Consider the following 21883-nt stretch of genomic DNA (forward strand, 5'->3'; position numbering starts at 1 on the left):
TCACCGAGTCCTAAAGTGATCCATCATAGCTTGTCACTCCACACTCATCCTTTCTCCATATCGGCCACTCCACCGTATAGAGCCTAGAGCCCTCAGCAATATTCCAGCCATAAAAGAATGCAGTGTCTGCTAAGCTCTTGATGCCTTTCTTGAACCAGGCCCAAATGTCCAGTAGGGTCACAATGGGGGAGAATTCACTCTCCTGGTTTCTACCACCCACGTCAGTAGTATGCTGACAGATACGTAACAAGCAGTTTGGGGAGAAGGACTGATTTGTATTGTTTGTCAATTTCTGTAACTATTCTTACCATGGCCAATTTCAAGCTATCAACATGAAGTCACTTAATACGGGGTTAGGAAAGATGCCAACAATTAGCTCTGGAGCGGGTTAAGAGCTGGCTCCAGCACACCACTGAGTGTAGACTCTTAGAGTCTGAGAACCGCTCTAAGGGCACATTCTCTTACACTGTCCTACTCCTTCAGCCTGGTGTAACTGAGTGTGCATTGGCCCATTTTGATTTCAGTCACGTTTGTGCAATAGAAGAAAGATTCCAGGAGGCCATGAAATATTTTATTGACAACCAGGGACATAGCCATTAACAGAGGGAAGCACACAGGACTGCAAACTAAAACCCAATAGCCAGCAAGGGCCCTTTGGGCCAGGAACACTGCATCCTGGGGTCCTCACAGTCTCCCACCAACAGACACACAAGACTGGGCATCCAGGAGAGGGGGCAGTGGCTCTGGTGTCCCACAGTGTGAGAGGATACATGATGCCTCATAATGAGCGCCAGGGCAAGGAGGTGAAATGGAGGGGGGGGTCCATCACTGCCTAAGACCACCTCCTCCTCTCAGAGCCAGTACCAGGTGGAGGACTGAACCACCTAGTATCTTGTAATCAGCTGCTGTCTTCTCATCGTTCCTGCAGGAAGAGGCAAAAAAAGAAAAAAAAAAAAAGAAAAAAAGGTATTAGAAATACCATCTAGAGCAAGGTTCTTAACCTGGGTTTCATGGATCTGTCTGGGGATCTATGAATGCAGATGAGAAAAAAATTACATCTTTATATTTTTACTAACCCCTAACTGAAATCTGATATTTCTTTCAGTTTTGAACACAGGCAAAAACCCCACAGGGGTATTGTTAGCAATATGGGTAACTTGTTAATAACAAAAATTAGATATTTTCCTATCATTTCACAACTGTTTGTAGGTATCTTGAAAATCTTTTAAAATTATAGTAGTTATTATATCCATCATTAGATCTTAATGAAGTACATATATCACAAACTTGCTTTAGTAGTGTGATAAGTGTATTTCGATCCCATTAGTTTCTTTTGTAATTCCATGCATTTGTATCTTATGTCTGCAAAAATCTAATTCTGAGAAGGGGTTCATAGCCTTCATCAAATTGCCAAAGGGTGTGAGACAACAAAAAAGAGGCAGGCCTGCTCCACCTCCAGTACTTGCATCTTCATCTTCACATAAGATGGCCACGCCCTCATTCCCATTCCAAACTTACATCTGTTTACCACTGTAGATGAGCCGCTGCTGCTGTGGGGGGATTCCCTCTTTCTCCTCCACACGCTCCTTGATTCGCTCCACCTTTAGGGGTACAAGTAGTCAGGGGTTGCTCAGGGGGAAGGACCGTGGAACGGGAAAGAACAAGAGCTATGCAGAGAGTATGAAAGCGGAAGGACTCAGTTCATCAGCATACCCAAGCAAGTGTACACGTAGGGAGATAGGCATGGAGAGGTATTGGGCGTACATTACCTTGTCTGTGGGTTCAATGTCAATCTCAATCTCCTTTCCGGTCAGCGTCTGAAACAGGCAAGGGTTTCATGAATCCTATAGCCCAATATAAAATTTGTCTCCTAGGTAAAACATCCTGGCCTAGTCTTGGGGGATCTATCTACTACCTTCTGAGAAATGCACATTCTCAAAGCTGATTTGAAGTGTCAGAAATTTTGACCACACCCGATTTCAGACATTTTTAGGCTGTGAACAACTTTGATAGGGGAAGATTCTGTAAACCATTTGACCCTTTTAATCTCACAGGTCATCTCACCTCCCATTCCGCTAGAATCCAAGAGAATACCATAACTCCTTTTGATAAGACAGCAATGAGAATTGTCCTAAGGAAAGTATTCCTTTGAGAAGGACCTTGTCTTACGTACCAATGCCAGAAATTAACATTCAGATAACTCAGAGAATTCTCAAGGACAATGGAGATCACCTCTAACCAACGTTTTTTTTTTATAATATTTATTTATTTATTTGGTTGCGCCGGGTCTTAGTTGTGGCAGGAGGGCTCCTTAGTTGTGGCATGCGAACCCTTAGTTGCAGCATGCATGTGGGATCTAGTTCCCTCACCAGGGATTGAACCCAGGTCCCCTGCATTGCGAGCGCAGTCTTAACCACCGCACCACCAGGGAAGTCCCTGAACAACTTTTTAAGTAATACTAGAATTCAACATTCTATTCTCCCGTATCTTCTCCAGACTTCCATCTAAATCCTAAATTGCAGCTCTGGTCTTCTTGACTTCTTCTATAGGCAAAGGGCTGCTGATATCCAAACACAATAATTATACTCATTGTACACTTATTTATTTTTTTAAATTTTATTTATTTATTTATTTTTTGGCTGCCTTGGGTCTTCGTTGCTGCGCACGGGCTTTCTCTAGTTGCGGCGAGTGGGGGCTACTCTTGGTTGTGGTGCGTGGGCTTCTCATTGTGGTGACTTCTCTTGTTGCAGAGCACGGGCTCTAGGTGTGCAGGCTTCAGTAGTTGTGGCACGTGGGCTCAGTAGTTGTGGCACACGGGCTTCGTTGTTCCGCGGCATGTGGGATCTTCCCGGACCAGGGCTCGAACCCATGTCCCCTGCATTGGCAGGCGGATTCTTAACCACTGCGCCACCAGGGAAGTCCCTCATTGTACACTTACATATGTGCTTCAGCCAATCTAATCTCCTATCCATCCTTGCTCTTCAAACTCCATCTGCACCAGTCTACAGTAATCCATAATTTAGGGGCATTTTCCTTGCTTCTACTGTTTTTCTTGTTGCCATGCCCTCTTCCGCTCTTTTGCAAACCTTCAAGGGACACTTTAAGATTGATGACTTGTCCCCAATACACTTTAATAGCCATTACAGCTAGTTGTTTAAGTGTCAAACTCTCCAATTTATACTCCAGCTCCCTCAAGGACAGAGACTGTTCAATCTTCCTAATTTAAGCACAAAGCACAGTGTTTGACATAGAAGCAGTCAATAAATATTTGTGGAACGGCTAAATACACCGATGATCATGTTATGATCACAGCTAACATTTACTGAACACTTTCCAAGAGTTAGAAACTATGCTGAGTGTCTTACATGCGTCAATACATTTAATCCTTGCAAGTACTTATGAGATATGTACTATTACTATCACCATTTATAGTTGAGGAAAATGGGGTTTGGACAGGTTAAAAAGCATGCCTATGAAGTCAAAAGGAGAATATGAATCCAAACACAAACTCTCTGGCCCCAGAACCTGAGCTTTCAGCTCTGTACTCAGTACTGCCCAAGTCTGGCTGATCTAGTATTGAGACCCAATGTACACTCCTGTGGGGGACTTACAAAATAGCATATGGTTCCTACTTATGGTATTCACAAAGACCAGCATGAAGAAAGTACTTAGGATCTAATTTCTCAACCATGAGAATGATTCACTACTAAGGATATTTCAAAAAATGCAAGAGTAACTCCTTTGGATTGACCTGTTTGGATGCAAAAGAATAAATTACAACAGTAATTTTCAAGTTTCCACCCCAACTCAAGCTGGTCTGTTTGAAAATTTTCAGTAGTCTATGGTAAAATGAGAAAAATAATGACAACAATGAGATTTTCATGAAACTAAATATTTTCAGGTGTTAAAATGTCCTTTTATGAAACGACAGTGACAATATATGGTATTTTTTTAGGCTCCTTCCTGACAAAATGAAAAGTATGCAATTCCATGTTGTCCACAAATTATCTCAATTTATGGATCATAATACTTTAAATGCAAAGACTCTTTAACCAGACAATTCTATTTCTAGATAACTAACCTAAAGGAAAAACTTGAAATTTGAGTACGTATTCAGAGGAACATGTGAGGTTTACTGCAACACCTTTCATTAAAGAAAAACACTAGAAACAGCCTAATGCCTATTAATAGGAAAGCTATTAAACTATGGTACACCCATAGAATGATACATTTATTATGCAACAGTTTATACACTAACATGGAAAGATCTAGAGAATGTATGATTATGTATCATTTTCTATATGTAAATATATACATACATACATGCATAGAAGAAAGGATTAAAAGTAAACCTATCTCCTAAAATTATGATTATCCTTGAGAAGGGTAGTAGGACTGAGGAGACCAAAGCTAACTCTCCCTTTATCTGTACTATCTAATAAAATATCTAATAAAAATATATTCCTTTATCACATGAATATTAATAAATATTCATTCTGATTTAATAATAACAATTTTTAAAGAGTACAAAAGACTCTAACAGAAAGCCTAGAACTGCTCTCCCAAGAGTCAGATGCTTGGGCTTTATGACATTTGAAAAAAATTATTGGTTTATAAAATCTAAAACTCTAGCACTGGTCCTTTGTTTCTGAGATCGACTATAGAAGCCTATGAATGTATCCAGAGAGCAATCTGGCATATGGTGTCCCAGCAATAACACTTCTGGGAAAATAATTCTCTGTCCAAAAATATACCTATGACAATGAATTGCAACTTTTTGAAACTGAAAAACTAGAAACACAATCCAAATATCACACAATTGAGGGTTAAATAAATTATGGTACAAACACAGGGGGAAAATCACACAGTTCTCAAACAATGTTTTGACTAACAGTATAATTCTTATTTTGTAACTAAATAAATAAACACACACATACATGTATTTATATGCTTTCAAAAAAGTTTGGAAGGATATAGACATCAGTGCTTTTATTTTGAGTTGTGAGATTATGGGTGATTTAAATTACTTTCTTTGTGCTTTTTTGTATTTTCCATTTTTTAATACCATAAATACATTGGGATGAGAAAAAAAATTTAAAACAATGTCCTTGATGAGAGTATAAGGAAACCATTCTGTAAAGCAGCACTGTCCACTAGAGATAGAAACTTAGTGAAAGCCACATATACAATATTAAATATTCTAGTAGCCACATTTTTAAAAGGTGAAACTAATTTTAATATTCTGAAACCCAATATATTCAAATTATTAATATATTTTACATTCTTTTTTTCTAACCAAATCTTCAAAACTCTGTGTGCATTTCATACTGACAGCACACCTCAATTCAGATGGTAAGTTATCATCTGAAATACTTTATCTGTATTTAAATTTCACAATTTACAGTTGAAAAAGTACATTTACATTCCCAACTTGTTCCAAACAAGTTAAAAGGTTTTCCAACTACTGAATAAAGTTTCAGTTCCTATACTAAATTAATTAAAATTAAATACAAATAAAATAATTGAATTCCTCAGTCTCACTAGCCACATTTCCAGTGGTCAATAGTGCACGTGGGCTAATGGCCACTGTACTGGACACTGCTCAAGCATCCCAGCTAATGTAGGAAGCAACAATAAAATCAGAATATCCCCATTTTGTAACCTCCAATGAAATAATGGATCTAGGCAATGACTAACATCGCAGAAAGCAAAACAACCTGACAGAAGTATGTGTCACAATACCACCTATGAATTATTCTCACACATGAACAGACAAAAAGGACTAATCAAGCCTCTAGATCTTATTACCAATTGACAGGAAATACAGAGGAAAGAGGAATATATTAAAAGACAGCATGGGATGTAATCAGCAAAATCCAAACTATAGGAAACTCTATGGGACCAACCACCTAGATTATTCAACAAGAAAAAAATGGGGGAAATGGGGAATTACAGGTTTAAAGAGGCCTAAAATACTTATCAACCAACTACAATGTATGAATCTTAGTTGGATCCAGATTCAAACAAATTGTAAAAAACAAATGAGACAATGATAGTGTGAAATCACTGTTGATTTTTTAGGTGTAATAATTATGGTTATGTTAGTAAAAAAAAGTTCTTTTTTACAGATAAATACCGAAATATATACAAATAATATACGCTACGCTATCTGGGACTTGCTCCTTAAAACATAAGGTAAGGAAAGTTGGTGAGTAGAAATAAAATAAGATTGGCCATGAGATGATTGTTTTTGAAGCTTGGTATAGGGTGCATTATTCCTTCTCTCTGCTGTTGTATATGTTTGAAATTGTCATAATTAAAATCATTTAAAACTGAACAATTTTAAAAGATATTCTTGATTTCAATTTTAAAAGATATTTTAAAAGACCATGTCATACTGGATTTCTTCCCTCAAATCTGGTCATTGTGACCTGGGAATACATTCAATGCTATTCAACTAGTCTATGATGAACCTAAGGCTGACATTCTGCTATAAGCACTGTAGGGGATATAAAAGAAATTAAGTGACCCAGCCCTGGCCAACAATCTGTTTCAAGTGAAGATTTACAACCAAGAGACACTGAGACATACAATTAATAGAACAAACCAATATACAAGAAATGCCATACTGAATGTTATCGTCCAAAATACAAGGGGCAGTGACAAAGTGCTGTGGTGAGGGAAAATCAACAGTGATTAATTTAAACCTGACTGAGATACCATTTCACACCCACTAAAATAGCTATAATAAAGATGGGTGCAGAGCAGCTGGAATGCTCACTCATTGCAGGTAGGGATGTAAAATGGTGCCGTATTTTGGAGAACTGTTTGGCAGCATCTTTTAAAGTTATACATGACCCAGTAATTCCATTCCTAGGTATTTATCCAAAGGAAATGAAAACGTAAGTCCACAAAAAGATAATGTTCATATCATCATTTCTGGCTATTACAAGCCTTCTTCATAATAGCCAGAAACTGGAAATAACACAAACGTCCATCAACAGGAGAACGGATAAACACATTGTGATATACTCATCTAATGTAGTATTACTCAGTAATGAGACAGACCTACAGACACAACAACAGACATAATGCTGAGTGAAAGAAGCCAGACACAAAAATTATATATTCTATAATTCCATTATATGAAATTCTAAAACAAGCAAAACTAACCTATGGAACTTTCAGAGGGCAGGGGTGAAAATGTTCTAGATCTGTGGCTACATGGGGGTATACTGTTGTTAACAACTCCTTGAACTTAACCCTTAAGAGCTTTGTGTTTTATTTTATGTTTAAAAAAGCACAAATGAGAAAACTGGGGCTTAGATAGTAAAGACAGGTGCCCAAAGTAATTTGTTAAGAGGAATCAATGCAGGATCTGAGGTTAGGGAATAATATGATGAAAAAGAAGGTTAAAGAAGACCTGTACACTATGATTTTGTACACCATATTTTGGTATAGACTCTAAACTTTATTATTATTTTTAAAAAATACATATACTTTATTTTTTTTAAAGAATTTTTTGATGTGGACCATTTTTTAAAGTCTTTGTTGAATTTGTTACAATATTGTTTCTGTTTTATGTTTTGGGATCGAACCCACACCCCCTACACTGGAAGGTGAAGTCTTATCCATTGGACCACCAGGGAAGTCCCTAGACTCTAAACTTTAGAGGGGAATGGCAGTAGGAAAATCTTGTTGGAGGTATCCCAACAAGAGGTATTTCTCTGGAGGTATCACAGAGAAATAAAGATATAAGTTAATGAGACCCCAGACGAGAACAAGGGTAATGGGAATGGAAAGAAAATCAACAGAAAGATGTATCAAAAGAAAAATTAGGTTCTATAAGAGAACAATGATTTTAAAGAACTGGGTTCCAGCTAACTGGTAGATTGATGGGATCAATATATGAGATGAGTATTGGGAAGATGGCTTAAGACAGAAGATGATGTATTTAATTTTAGAAACACAGAGATGAGGTATCAAGAGAAGTTTTAAATCACGAGTGTGCCAACTAAAGGATGTCACTTGCCTCCTGGTTCTACAAGAATTAAGTCATTAGCCACCGCAGTCACTGACCTTCAACCCAGCCTGAAAGGAGTTCAAGGTGGAGACCGGGAATGAGGCACATCAGGAATGTGCTCTGGGAAAATTAATAGAACAGGCCTTTAGATAGTTAGATATTTTCAGGAGAAAATTTTATGAACCCAAATTCTTACATCTTCCCATACTTAGAAAAGCACTAAAACCATTAACTAGGATGTCTGTTCCTCTTGACTAGCAGCAACCTTCTACCGAGATGTGTGCTTGATTACCCTTTGCCAAAATCACATACATGCTGACCTCCCCCACTTACCTTTGGAGCAGTTCCTCAGAGCTATCTAAGAGGCTGTCTCCTGGGCTAAGGTCCTCAGTAAGTCCCCAAATAAAACTGAACTTACAGCTCTTATGTTGTGTGTTTTTCCTTCAGTCGACAAGGGATTTAGTTGTAAAAGATTGCAAAGAGAGATATGGAATAAGTTACCTACATGGAGAACGACAGTGGAAGAATGAATAATTCACAAAGGAACCCTGCTAAAAAACCTATCATTTGTATAGTAGTTCACAGCTAACTAATTGCTTTATTTATTTAACATACAAAAATGTATTTAACATACAAAAAAAAAAAGAGAAAGATGGACAGAGAAACCTATTTGAAGGTGGAAAGGAAAGTGTTTTGGGGAAGGAGCCTGACAATTTTTATAGAAGTACTAAATAAAAATGGATTCAAAGAAAGTAGAACCTTGCATACTCCCCAGACAAGCAGAAATGCAGAATGTTAGAAATGCAGAATCTCGGGTTCCATCCCAGACCACTGAATTAGAATCAGCATTTTAACAAGATCCCCAGGTGATTCTTACACATTTTTAAGTTGAGAAGCCCATCTAGAATACAGTATTTTCTTAAACTGCAGGTCTCAACCCATCAGTGGGTTATGAAATCAACTTGGAATATAATTCAAAATACCAGAGCATATCACACACAGTTATTTTGTGTTTGTATGGGACCATGAGATAAAATTTTTTTGTGTAGGTTGAGATTTAAAAAAAGGTTTACAAAACATTGAACAAAAGTATAGTAATAACCTCTTCTTTGGACTAAGGGGGTACTAAGAGAACCTGAGAATCCATATGTATTGAAATGACATAAGCATTCACTTGCTAATGTTTCTCAAGACTTTTTGGACAGTGACCCACACTAAGAAATACATATGAACGAATATCACATCCATGCATGTAATATACATACAAGATAAAAACCAAAATTTCACAAACAATCCTCTTACCCAGAAGTATACCGATATTTCTATTTTTTTCTTTTTCTTGTTGCTTGTGACCCACGGACTTATTAAACTGATTTTACCACTAGTGACTGTTTTATAGGTCATTACTCAAAATTTGAAAAACAATGACCTTTAACATGCTGCTTGGCCTCAATCCTCAGCTAAGATGGTGGTTCAGAAGGACTGAAGAGGTTAATGCCTATTATGCATGATAAATACACTAAGGAGCTGATGAAATAACGATAGACTTCCTTGGCAGTTAAAAAAAAAATGCTAAACTAACGTTGCACTGCATCAATTGTTAGTTTTTGTCCCTCCCTCTTAAGGCACAAAGGAGGAAATAGCAGATAGGACTAATGAGGGTTGGAAATTGGTGAAGAACCACGGGAGGCGGGATGGAGATGAAAGAAACACTGCTAGTACCAGGAACTAGGGCACTGATAACTAACCTGCCTCAGTCAAGGAAGTGAGGCTGGTCCAGGATGCTGGCTCAGAAAGGCAGGTGCTAACTGAAGACGCACCCAGCTTTGTTTTCTGAAGGCCGGCTGAGATACTACACCTTGGCGACAACTAGCAAAAGCTCACAGTCTAGTTCCTGGGAGGCCCCGGTTCCCTAGGCTAACGTTTTTGTGCTGTACTCGGAGTAGCCTACGTTAGGCGCTGGGAGAAGCAGGTAACTTGGGCTTGAACGACGGAGAACAGAGCTTATTCCCAGAATCCGAGAGAGAGGGGAGCCAAGATGCTGCTAGGCCTTCTCTATGACCGCGGGGGTTCGAACACAGCGAGACCCCGGACAAAGGCGGCCTCCTTCTGGGTCAAGGAACGGTCCCGGAATGAAAGCAGGCACAGCACAGACCCCGGGGTCGTCTGGCTGGGCCAGCCCCTCCTCTCGAAGCCCTTTTGGGCACTCCCCCCCCTACATCCCATCACCCCTCGCGCGCAGCCCCGAGGCTGTCAGCCCCCTCCACGCTCGGGAAAGGCGTGGTTTTCCTTCCCGGCTTCTCCCTTAAGGCACAGCGGCCAGCCCAGTACCACTGCATCTTGGCAAGGCTGGAGGTGCTCCCACCTTCACTTTAATTAGCATCTTCTTCCCAGTTTGGGGCTGCACACAGATAAATTGCTGCTTCTACCGCTGCGATCGCCGATGCAGCTCCCCAGCACTCAGCCTGTGGGAGTCACTTCTGCTTCCGGGTCACTGCCTGGCTCCACCCCCCCTCCCCCCACCTCGCTCCCCCCCCCCCCCTTCTTTCCAAGGGGTTCCGGAAAGGCTCAGGAATGCCTTCGGGTTTCATTTCTGTGGCGTCGTAAAAAAAAAAAAAAGAAAAGGAGGCGGCCCGCCTAGTTACAGCAGAGATGATGCCTCTGCAATTCTGAGAGTCCCCAGCGAGCCGGGGCTAGTATAAAGCGGGGGCGGAACGAACTACTCCTCCCATCACGCCAGGGGGCAGCTCCGCGCGTCCCTCCCTGGGAGTTGTAGTCCCCTGCCCCTCAGATCCAACGGCATCCTCAGTGTGTGAACTCTGTTACCCAGAAGGCCTCCAGCACCGAAGCTGGAATTCCTCAGTTACTCGTTCTCTCCGGCAATTAGCGGAACCTGTTAGCGCTGCCCACAAGGCTCAGCGGGGCTGCGCGAGGCTAGTAGCTAATCAAGAGGAGCTTCGGTAAACTGCCACCTGGCCACGGCGACAGGAAGTGAGTACCCCTATTCCGGAAGCTGGTTATGGGATCCCACCACTACTTCTCACTCCCAAATCTGCCTCTTATCCCAAACTGCTCTTTGCAGGGGCGGGAGAAAGAAGAGTAGTGGGGTAAGGAACGCACCATTTAGGGTCACTCACGACTCCATCCCAATTCTTCTCCCCAACAAATAGTACCTGGGTTGAAGACACCGAGAGTAAGTGGAACCACACGGGTCTGAGGTGACGGTCTTCAGGGACTATGCCTCGATCAATGCCCTGACCTTCCACAATTTAAGCGAGGAGAGAGATGAGCCCTGCCGCCAGCCCTAACAGAACATTAAGTTCTAAGGGAAAATTGGCTCAGCTACCGCCTCCTGACTTTTCCTACCTTCCAGCTCTCAGATTCGCTGCTACCCTGAGGTGCCTGCCATGCCTCACATCGACAACGACGTCAAACTGGACTTCAAGGATGTCCTGTTGAGGCCCAAACGCAGTACCCTTAAGTCTCGAAGTGAGGTGAGCCTGCTTCTCTAGTTGCTCTTTCTTGATCCCAAGCTCCTGGAGGGCCAGGACTGGGAAAGATTCCTGGCTTTTGCCCTCCTGCAATACTTGTTTTTTGGATAAATGAAATGCTTAGTTTCCTGTTCATATCTGCAGGTGGATCTCACAAGATCCTTTTCATTTCGGAACTCAAAGCAGATGTACACTGGGATCCCCATCATTGCAGCCAATATGGATACCGTAGGCACCTTTGAGATGGCCCAGGTTCTCTGTAAGGTAGGACTTCCCTCATACCCCTTCCTCATGGTGTCCAGTTCTGTGGGCTGACTGCAGAGGTATCTGCATCCCCACCCCCATCCCAGGTCAACTCTGGCAGTTACTGGTCAGGATGCTCAATTTCTGTTTCCTGCAGTAGTACTAAGGCCCCTTTATCTGATAACTTTAAAGGGCCATCTGAGTTAATGAGATTCAAAGCTAAATTTTGCCCCCATTTTAACAGAACTTTCCCTTTTCTCCTGCCCAGCAGTTTATACATCCTGCCAACTTTTCCCACCACCCAGATCACCCTCTCCAAATCACCTGCATCCCTCTTTACACTATTATGATAATCAGCATTCACTGTTTTAGTCCAGGAACTAGATATAGTTTGAGCATTCAAAAATTCCTAACTAGAAGATTCTAGAGAGAAGAAGTTTATTTTCTTTCATGCCTGTTTTTTTTTTTTTTTTTTAATCTTCCTCTTCTTTAAGTCCTAGGTTCCTGGGTGTTTCTGGGATGTGCCCAAAATGGAATGTGTTTTTCTTATATACAGGTTATTGCTCATTTTCAAAATGGAAGCTGCTGCTCCTTTCAGTAATATTACCTGCCTCTATATTTGTAGCTGAGAAGGTAGATAGTCTGGGCATCCTGAGGACATATGCACTCTTCTGGTTAATCCAGGTAGCCCTGGTTGATGGATTCTGCTGCTGCTTGTGGCTCTGTCAGCCTTAAGGACTTCATCTCCCTTTCTCTATTTTTGATTGCTGTAAGTCTTTGTGGAATGTCTGCTGTCATTTCTCTGAGGTTCATAGTTATGCAGCTTTAGTACTGTATTACTATTGCCGTTTACCAACTGCTTAGGAATCCCACTGTTGCCCGTTGTCCACCGGGCCTGTCCAGCAGAGTTAAGGAATGGTGAATCTGACTTCAGTGTTAACAAATGTCCTATAATGTATGGACCTTGCCGGGACTGTCTTGATGCTTTATGTTGAGACTGGCTTTTCATTACTGCTGAGTGCTGAAGAAATCAGATTTTAGAGATACAACCAAGTCTCAGTAATAATTAAAAGGTTGGATGCAAGCAAGGATCTTTTTCTAGATCTCTAGCTTGCTATGTAATTGGATATGCTCATCATGCCACCCTATATATACCTAGATATACCAGTATATCTCCAAGGTCTGCTGACCTCCTAGAGTGATTTTTGTCTATTAGCATGTTGATGGCAGAGTGTTGCTGAGAAAGCACAGTTCAGTACCAGCGTTAGCTAGGTAGTGTTGATGATGATCTCTGAGTATTATAGCGTTTGCACTTCCTTACTGCTGGCTGATGCTTGACTCCCTTGGGTCTCTCGTCTGTTGCAAGATTTGTGCTGTCTTGTCTATTTGCATGTATGCACTTTTAAATCACAAACACCAGCATTCACAAGTGGCCTTTGAATGCCTTTCTCAAAGTATTGGGATGTTGTTTGCAATTTGTTGAGCTAGGAAATACAAGTCTGATGAGTCATTATATCCTTGAACTTGGTTGACTGAAATAGACTGAATGAGATAGACTTTTCAGGTTGGTCCATGTCTCAAGAAAATTCGTCCTTTACTTTAGCGGAGATGGAGAAAGGGTAGCGCTTTATTGACTGTTAACCTTAAGGCCTTACCTCTTGTGATTTTGTGAGCATTTAGGCTCACTGAATTACTGCTGGTAAATGGACCAGAAGATACCGAAAGTAGGTTAGCTCCATACTAGGTTATCATAGGAGGAGGGGCTGAGTCAGTGCAGGCAGACACTGGCTCCGTCCAGCCTCTTCATGGTTCTTTGTCTACTGCTTGTCCCACTGCACCAACAGCTTGTCCTTGTCACCTTTTAACTCAGAAGCACTGTACATGCTGGCAGGTGAAATCCAATCCAGGTGACTTAGTACTTTGGTGGGAGTGTTGGGCAAGTACTAGCTTATGGGGAAAAGCCCGACTGCATTTGTAGAGAGAATAATGGTGGAACTGAGGTTCGAGCTCAACCACTGACTTCTTCAAGTTGCTCTTTCCAGACTTCAGTCCTTTTGTCCCTCAGATAGGATAATATAAAGGTCTATTTTTAGAAAAAGAGACTCTAACGAAGTTCCCTCCTTTTTGATGGCTCTTTCTTCTCCCAGTTCTCCCTCTTCACTGCTGTCCATAAACACTACAGCCTCGAGCAGTGGAAAGAGTTTGCTAGCCAGAATCCTGACTGTCTTGAGGTAACACTGGTCCTCCCCTGATCCATTCCTTAGCCCAGTCTTCCAGGAATCTTTGTTTGGCTTCCTGGGGACCAACCCTTACCTCCCCACCCCTGTTGGCTAACCAACCAGGTCGTTTCTTACATGCTAATGACCCTGTTTCTCACAGCATCTGGCTGCCAGCTCAGGCACAGGCTCTGCTGACTTTGAGCAGCTGGAACAGATCCTGGACGCTATTCCCCAGGTGAAATATATATGCCTGGACGTGGCCAATGGCTACTCTGAACACTTTGTTGAATTTGTAAAGGATGTGCGGAAGCGCTTCCCTGAACACACCATCATGGTATGTCTCTATTACCCTGTAGTGGGTCCATTCCTCTCCTTCCTCCACTCTTTCCCGCCACACCATTTTGTTACACCAGTTCCTTTCTCCTCTGCTGCATTTCCTAGTCCGCTTAATCATGTCACTGGATGATTATCCATGGTTCCATGCTTTAAATGTTTGTGTACTGGCCAGTGCTGTCTTCTCCAAACCTTGATACCTAGTCTTTGTAAATCCAGTGCCCGACATCACTCACTAAACCACAGTGGAACATTTCTGCATCGTACATACCTCTGGTACATACACACCTGCCCAAAGGTATGGACAGATACTACAGTCATATTGAAGGGGTTGCATGAAATGATGTTTTATTTTTTTTTTACAAGCTCAGGGGAGTGATGACAAGGCCTTACTTTCTTCGCAGCATTGAGGGGTCTCTCTGTTCTGTCCATCAAAAGCAAATACAATTGTGTAGATGGGTATTTAGCCGACAGTACCATGTCCTCCCCCTTTCCCGGAAGCCAGAGAGGTTTCATGACATAACAGCTTAAGCAAAGGATGTGTTTGAGTCTTTTGGAGGGGAGGGGGAGATAAATCTACTGTAAATCAGATGTGAGCTTGTTCCAGTTGGACCCCCGCTTTACCCCAGTACAACAGTGACACTGGCCACTCACCCCCTTACCTCAGCTTGGAAAGCAGGGTCCTTTGAAGTGACTGGTCTAAAAGCCCTCAGAGGGCCCAGATAGAGGGAACCGAGGTACTCTTCTTTGTAATAATGCTGGAAGCATGCAATCGCCTCTTTTTCTGACCCTAAGAATGCTCTGTTTTGATGGTTCTGTCCCAGGCAGGGAATGTGGTAACAGGAGAGATGGTGGAAGAGCTGATTCTCTCTGGGGCTGACATCATCAAAGTGGGAATTGGACCAGGTAAGCTGGTTCACTGGGGGCCACTGGCCACTGCTTCAGTGGCAGACACCTGTGGAGAGCTTTCCTCTCCTTGTCACGTTCTTCTCAGGCTCTGTGTGTACCACCCGGAAGAAGACCGGAGTGGGGTATCCACAGCTGAGCGCAGTGATGGAGTGCGCAGATGCTGCCCATGGCCTCAAAGGCCACATCATTTCCGTAAGGCCAAGGGCAGGGTAGGGCGTGAGGCTGCCAGACATCTGGGTTCTCTGGCAGGTCTGGAGGCTCTGGTAGAGGTGAATCAGGACTCCTGGGTTCCTGTCAGCTTTGAGGTGGGCCACTGGGACCTCCCAGAGGGCTTGGGGCATCCATGCTCTCTCTTCATAGTGCTCCTTACTTTGCAGGACGGAGGCTGCAACTGTCCCGGGGATGTGGCCAAGGCTTTCGGTAAGGAGGGCACAGAAGGAGGATCCTGTAGAAGAGGATGAGTCACCTCTGAGGGTCTAGGATCAGGCTAGGGAAGTCTAAGAAAGCTGTTCAGATTCTTTTATAATATGACTAGTGACCCAGAAGCCTGTGGTGTCATCTGGGGCAAACCAGCAGGGGAAATCCTGAGACTCCGATGTGGACTCCTAGTGTGGGCCAGGGCCATCTGCATCATCCCCTGGACTGCGGGACAGTGCAGATGCCGAGCCCCACCCTGGACCCATGGCATCTGGCTCTGGGGAGTGGGGCTACAGATCTGCACTTTCCCAGCTTCCTAGGTGATCCTTGTTCACACTGAAGTTGGAGAGCTTTGCTCTTGGGACACCTGAAGTTGAGTCTTGTTCAGCTGGGCAGAGTAAAAAGAGGTGACCAGAAAATGGCGAAAGCAGCAAAAAGGAGAGAGCAGAGGCCAGGCAGGGCATCTCCAGAGGCTCTATTTTAAATTCTTGGCAAGTCCACTGAGGAATAGAAGCCAGGGCAGAGTAGGCCTGTGCACTGGGTTGTGGGCCAGCTAGGGAAACAAAACCAGGAAGATGCCGGAATCACTGGCAGGCCTGAGAATTTGGTGTGCGTTGCTTCTGAGGGTGACCATGTGGGCACCTGGGCCAGATCCATCTCTTTCCCCTCTCGTTGGTGCTGGCAGGGGCAGGGGCTGACTTCGTGATGCTGGGCGGCATGCTGGCTGGGCACAGCGAGTCAGGTGGTGAGCTCATCGAGAGGGATGGCAAGAAGTACAAGCTCTTCTATGGCATGAGTTCTGAAATGGCCATGAAGAAGTATGCCGGGGGCGTGGCTGAGTACAGGTAGGTGTGGAGGCCAGAAGCTGAGGGTTCTTGGAAAGCGTGACTTTCCAAGTAAGGTGGTGGCAGAACTTGGAAGAAAAGTGATGAGCAGGGACTAAATGCTAGAGACTGGGGAAGAGTCATTGGGCTTAAGGAATCCAGAGAGAAAAGGTAAGAAAGCTTTTCCTCTTCTAAGGGCCTCAGAGGGGAAGACAGTGGAGGTGCCCTTTAAAGGGGATGTGGAACATACCATCCGAGACATTCTTGGAGGCATCCGCTCCACCTGTACCTACGTGGGAGCAGCTAAGCTGAAGGAGCTGAGCCGGAGAACTACCTTCATCCGTGTCACCCAGCAGGTGAATCCGATCTTCAGTGACAAGAGCTAGACCTGAGCAGTTCTGCCCTCCCAGGGCGCCAGCACCCACCACAGGGCTCCACAGTGGGCCCCTCTCCCATCCCAGCTACTAGGGCTATTACTTGGTCATTTCCTATCCTCTCTCTCCTGAGGGCTCCTGCAGTATTCTGTACTTTATCTGCACATACAAAATGCCCAGGGCACTCACTGGGGAGGAAGCAAGGAAGGCAGGCTGAGAAAATAAAGTTAAGATAATCAAATGGGAACCTGGGGTCCCAGAATCCTGAAGATTATTAAAAGGAAAAGATGCTGATTCATACATAAGTGTTTTATATGGCCTTGGTCTGGAAGAGGTAGGCTTTTAGAATGATGTTTTGTTAATCAGATTCATTAAATAGATCTTTGAATATCTACAAAGCTCAGAAGTGTTTATGTATTTTAAATACCTCAATAAAGAGAGATCCCAATGACTGAGATTCTGGGGATTTCTGCACAAGGCTGGCATCTGGGTGCTGCTGCAGGGCAAGTGGAGGGGTTGGCACTGACCCAACCCAGTGGAGTCAAGGACAGTGAGTGCCCTTCCTATGAAGCATCTCCATTCTAGTGCCACCACCCCCAGGTAACCTGGCAGCGTGAGAATTTACAAGTATATTCTGGCATCAGACCACACACAGTATTTTCAGAATAGCAAAAGGAAATTTCTCTTCCAGGTTCTCAGCCCTGGTAACCCTTTTGGGCATGTTTGAACAACACTCTCCAAGGGAAGTAAAATGGCAAAGGGATCCCCTTCCAGCCCTGGAGAGACCAGTTCTGTTTCTAAGGAATGACCTACACTGACCTTATAGAAGCCTTAATTCCCCTCCCTCGAATGAAGACAGTGTTTTAACAAATCCAAATTTTAATTATTAAATATTACAAAGTAACTTTAGCAATGTAGTCAGGCAACCCAAGCCTGGACTTCCACTTTATTCCCCCTAAACTGCATGAGAGCTGAGGAGGAAGGAGACAGGCAGAGTGCCGTGGGCATTCCAGTCTAATCACAGCAGTGTAGAACTGTCTGTATGGTTAGGAACAGGGACAGACACACCACTGGGGCCAGAAGGGGGGAGGTATTCACAGAAGGTGGGGATCAGGGTGTCAAACTTTGTCTTCTGATAGTTTTCCAGAGAGTCCTGCAGAGAAGGGAGCAGGGAGATCCTATCATCACTGAAACATGCCCTGAGCCCTCCATATCCTGCATCATATGGCTTTCTGTCTTGTTCTGCCCGCCCATCCTCTTCCCCAGCTTTCCATTCCTTCCTACTCACCCTTCCTTCCCTCTGGCCATTTTCTTCCTCGTCGGAGTCCAAAACCAGGTCCCCTATAGTAATGTCAGAGCTGCACAGAGATGGAGGACGCACTGCAGGGAGGAAACCAGAGTCCAAGTACTCTTCTCAGTGAACACAGGACCTCAAGAGTCCCCAAGAGAGGAAGCTGTCTGATGTGGTCCTGACTCAGGATACCTACCTGACTTCCTGGCCCTAGGAGGCGATAATGACAATCTCAGGGGTTCCATGGGGCAATCCAAGCAGTTCCTAGGGTGGGAGCAAGCAAGACAGGGTGAAAGGAAAGCAGGCAGGGCATGTGCTGCTAGTAGGGAGAAGCAACTGTTCTACTCACTCCTTTTGCTCTGAGGCAGACAAGTCAATTGGGTTCTCCTTCAGAGCCCTTCCTCCCAGGGTCTTGGACGGACTCCTAGACTTGCCAGTCGAGGCTGCTCTGGTGCCCACAGCACCTGCTGGATCTAATGTGTGTGTCCCATGTTCTTCCCTGTTCCCAGGCTTAGATATGACCTGCGTTGGTGAACCCAGATTCCTAAAGGGGAACAGCATGACTGTGGGGCGCTCCTTATGGCCTTTGCTAGTGGATGCCCACCGGGACTGGATTCTTCGCCGGCCTAGAGGGGCCAGATTGAAGTGGTGGCCAGTCAAAGGTTCCGGGTGCTTCCTTGAGGCTGGACCCTGAGGAAGGTGTGGGCCAGGCCGGGCTTTTGGCAGAGGGTCGTGGAGTGCTGGTCTTGGTTGCTGGGGAGGACTCTGCTCCATAGGCTCTGTCATGCTCATTGAATCAGTAGCAAAGCACTCTGAGAAAGAAAACAATCTCCTTAAAAAGGCAATATAGTAACACATCGACTCAGTCTGGTTTCTTACGCCTCAGGCCCATGTAACCCTTCCGATAGGCTGCCTCAGAAGGTCGCAAGCTAAACACTCCACCCCCAAATTCTTAGTTCTCCTAGATGGTCCTGGTACCTGGAAGTGGCCACCCCATGTCCACACCATATTGGCTCAAGACAAAAGAAGAAGTGATAGAAACTCCAGGCTGCATCCAACTCAGCACATCCTGAAGCTGTGGGCAGGGAGAGAGGCATGAAGACCACAGGCCTTGATACAACTCCACCCCCTACCCCCCACCTCAGCATTCTGCCCTTATGTGTTTTGCCCTAGCAAAACCTGCTGTGCCTGCAGTGTAGGCAGTGCTTTTTCCAGCTGACACAGGTATTCAAAAAACAGCTTTTCCATGGCAGCCAGAAAAAGTTCCCCATACTCTTGTTCAAGTTCCTGCAGGAGGAAAAGAAGCAGGTCAGAAGAGGACTAGAGAGAACAGCTACACCATAGCTTCCAAAGCAGCTAGTCCCACCTGTAGCTTCGAAGCCAAATCAACAGGGGCTTCTGCCAGCTGCTTCACCTGCTGGCAAAAGGTTTCCCGAGCCTCTGAGATCTTTCTCAGATCCTGCTTTGTCTGTTGAGGGTAAGGAAGGCAAATAAGTTAGGGGCACCAGAATCCAGTGACCGGGAGGAGGAGCAACTTTGTTGCACCAAGTGTTAACTGGGGATAGGGCTTGCTCTAGGGACGACTCACGGCTTTGGGGTCCCGCACTGCAGGTCCAGACTCTGGGAAGTGGCGATGCAGGGCATTCAGAACCTGGGCCCAAGGTCGGCCCTGCAGGATCATCTCCACCACCAGCTGTGAAGGGTACTGAGCTCAGAATCCCCACGTCCGGGCAAGCTGCCCTTTTCCAACCGGTTCCACCCCCAAGCAGTCGGCCCAGGACAGGTCCTCGCATCCCGTCCCTTTCCCCTCTACCGGGTCCTACTGACTCCAATACCTTGGCCTTTAGGCCCATACACAGGCGTTCATGGTGCCGGTAGCGAACCAAGCCGGGGGCAGCAGCGCGCAGGGATCGCAGAAACTCCAATACTCGCGGAAAATGCTCCACGCAGCGTCCGCGCACGACTTGCCAGCAGGCAGCGGCTGCGAAGCGAAGAGCGGCGGGACCGGCCCCCGGGGGCGTGGCCATGGCCGGCGGGACCCACCCTAGGAGCCGTCCCTTTGGGTTCCTACCTCTGGCAAGGCTTCCCGACTCCTCCTAGAGGCGGGGTTTCCGGTGGCCCTCACAGGCTCGGCTATTTCGGTCTGTGCCGGATAGTTCTCGATCCGAGACTGCGCCCTCCCATGGGCCACCGGAATTCCGGGGTTTTTCTCCAACTCGGGCTGGAGCCTGAATGGAGAAGCTGGCCAGCTCCACTAGCAACAGGTCGTTCTGCTTTAAACGCCGCCGCTGTCTCGAACCCAAAGGCTACTTCGCTTTCGGCTCCGCGACCAGTCTCCCTACCCGGGAGAAGGGTGGTAGTGGAGAACCAATGGGTCGCCAGACAGAGGAGACGAGACGTTGCGTCATAAGGCCGCGCCCCGGCAGATCCGGCGCCGCTGCCGGTCCCCGCCCCCCGCTGCCCTGCACTTCCGACGGCTGCTGGGCGGCGGGGACCGGGGACCTGGGCCCTGCCTCCGGCTCTTGCATTTCTTCGCGGAGCCTACAGAGAAGGCCCCTCGTTCTTTGAGGTCTTGACTTTCTAGTCTGTAAAGCGAGGCTTATGCCACTTTCCCTCTACATCGTCTTCACCCTCTCAAATACGATTCCTTAAATCCCAGCGCCCAAACCAGCGCCTGCAAAGCCTTCCCCGGGCGGCGCGCCGCTTGCAGTAAGAGTTCAATTCTTTTTTTTACAGAATGGGAGAGGGCGCCCGCCTTTAAAAAATAAAATTCAAAGTTTGAAAAGATACATCAGATTGTTAATCTGGTTTTTTTCTAGATGGTGAGACTGCAGGAAATTTTTGTGCTTTTCTGTGTTTGATATCTTTTTTTTAATCGTGTAGTTCTAAAATAAATAAAATAGATTTCCTTTTTCGAATTTCTGTTGTGCGCTTACTCCAGTCAGCCGCCTAATATAGTTGACCGTTTTACTTGTCTTTCTCCTTGTCACCCTTCCTGGTGTCTCTCCTTATTTCCATTGCCAGGGACAGAACCTTGGCACACAGTGTATATTTTTTGTTGACTGAATTAATTACCTGCTCTGACTACCTTACAGGGATTTAGTGAAACTACCCTTTCCTTGGGCCATCTCCTTTCTTAGAGATAATGGCTCCCATATCCCTCCCTGTCTCCACTCAAGATCAGTCTTCTGAGGTGAGCCACACATTCGACTGCCCTTGGGACATCTAGCTGGAAGTTCCAAAGTACCCAAATAGGACATCTACGAAATTCTAGTTGTCTTCCTTTTTACTTTTACCTTAATTTATTATTTCCGTAAAGTTCTGCCTTTATGTAGATCTGAGTTTCTGACCTATGTCACTTTCCTTCTTTCTGAAGAATTTCTTTTAGCATATCTTGCAAGTCAGGTCTCCTGGCTACAAACTCCCTCAATTTTTGTTTGAGACAGTATTACTCCTTCACTTTTGAGAGATAATTTTGCTGGATACAAAAGCCTAGGTTGGTAGGCTTTTTTTCCTTCAACACTTTAAACATTTCACTGCACTCTCATCTTGCATCGTTTCTGAAGAGAAGTCCGATGTAATTCTTTTTTAAAATATTTATTTATATATTTATTGGGTTGCTCCAGGTCTTAGTTGCGGCAGGCGGGCTCCTTAGTTGTGGCATGCGAACTCCTAGTTGCAGCATGCATGTGGGATCTAGTTCCCTGACCAGGGATCAAACCTGGGGCCCCTGCACTGGGAGTGTGGAGTCTTAGCCAC

At 44.8% G+C, this 21883-nt stretch overlaps 3 protein-coding genes across 8 annotated transcripts; 1 reads left to right on the forward strand and 2 right to left on the reverse strand.

Annotated features, from left to right (window-relative positions):
* Window positions 1-686: 686 nt before the first annotated feature.
* Window positions 687-10527, reverse strand: NEDD8 (NEDD8 ubiquitin like modifier). The gene is made up of 4 exons (XM_007180624.2): window positions 10389-10527; window positions 1770-1817; window positions 1519-1601; window positions 687-922 (listed from the first exon to the last, which is right to left on the reverse strand). Exons 1-4 carry the CDS (start codon window positions 10404-10406, stop codon window positions 826-828), a joined length of 246 nt encoding a protein of 81 aa, XP_007180686.1. The 5' UTR covers window positions 10407-10527; the 3' UTR covers window positions 687-825.
* A 286-nt stretch (window positions 10528-10813) lies between these two features.
* On the forward strand, window positions 10814-18985 carry GMPR2 (guanosine monophosphate reductase 2). Of its 6 annotated transcripts, XM_007180632.2 has the most exons (10): window positions 10830-11014; window positions 11397-11517; window positions 11659-11778; window positions 13905-13988; window positions 14137-14310; window positions 15134-15215; window positions 15304-15410; window positions 15596-15638; window positions 16321-16480; window positions 16656-18985. In XM_007180632.2, the coding sequence occupies exons 2-10, from the start codon at window positions 11431-11433 to the stop codon at window positions 16843-16845; spliced, it is 1047 nt and encodes a 348-aa protein (XP_007180694.2). In that variant the 5' UTR covers window positions 10830-11014; window positions 11397-11430; the 3' UTR covers window positions 16846-18985. The 6 variants fall into 6 exon arrangements, with proteins under 6 accessions (XP_057399625.1, XP_007180690.2, XP_007180688.2 ...); XM_007180628.3 differs by having other exon boundaries at window positions 10822-11014; window positions 15134-15638; window positions 16656-16815; window positions 18634-18985; XM_057543642.1 differs by having other exon boundaries at window positions 10814-11014; window positions 15134-15638; window positions 18634-18985.
* Window positions 17752-20504, reverse strand: TINF2 (TERF1 interacting nuclear factor 2). Its single transcript, XM_007180625.3, has 9 exons — window positions 19960-20504; window positions 19713-19817; window positions 19491-19592; window positions 19304-19411; window positions 19103-19199; window positions 18474-18936; window positions 18321-18388; window positions 18122-18213; window positions 17752-17986 (listed from the first exon to the last, which is right to left on the reverse strand). The coding sequence occupies exons 1-9, from the start codon at window positions 20149-20151 to the stop codon at window positions 17852-17854; spliced, it is 1362 nt and encodes a 453-aa protein (XP_007180687.2). The 5' UTR covers window positions 20152-20504; the 3' UTR covers window positions 17752-17851.
* Between the last annotated feature and the right edge of the window lie 1379 nt (window positions 20505-21883).

Source organism: Balaenoptera acutorostrata, chromosome 3 (genome assembly GCF_949987535.1).
Source record: "Balaenoptera acutorostrata chromosome 3, mBalAcu1.1, whole genome shotgun sequence".
Classification (NCBI taxonomy): Eukaryota; Metazoa; Chordata; class Mammalia; order Artiodactyla; family Balaenopteridae; genus Balaenoptera; species Balaenoptera acutorostrata.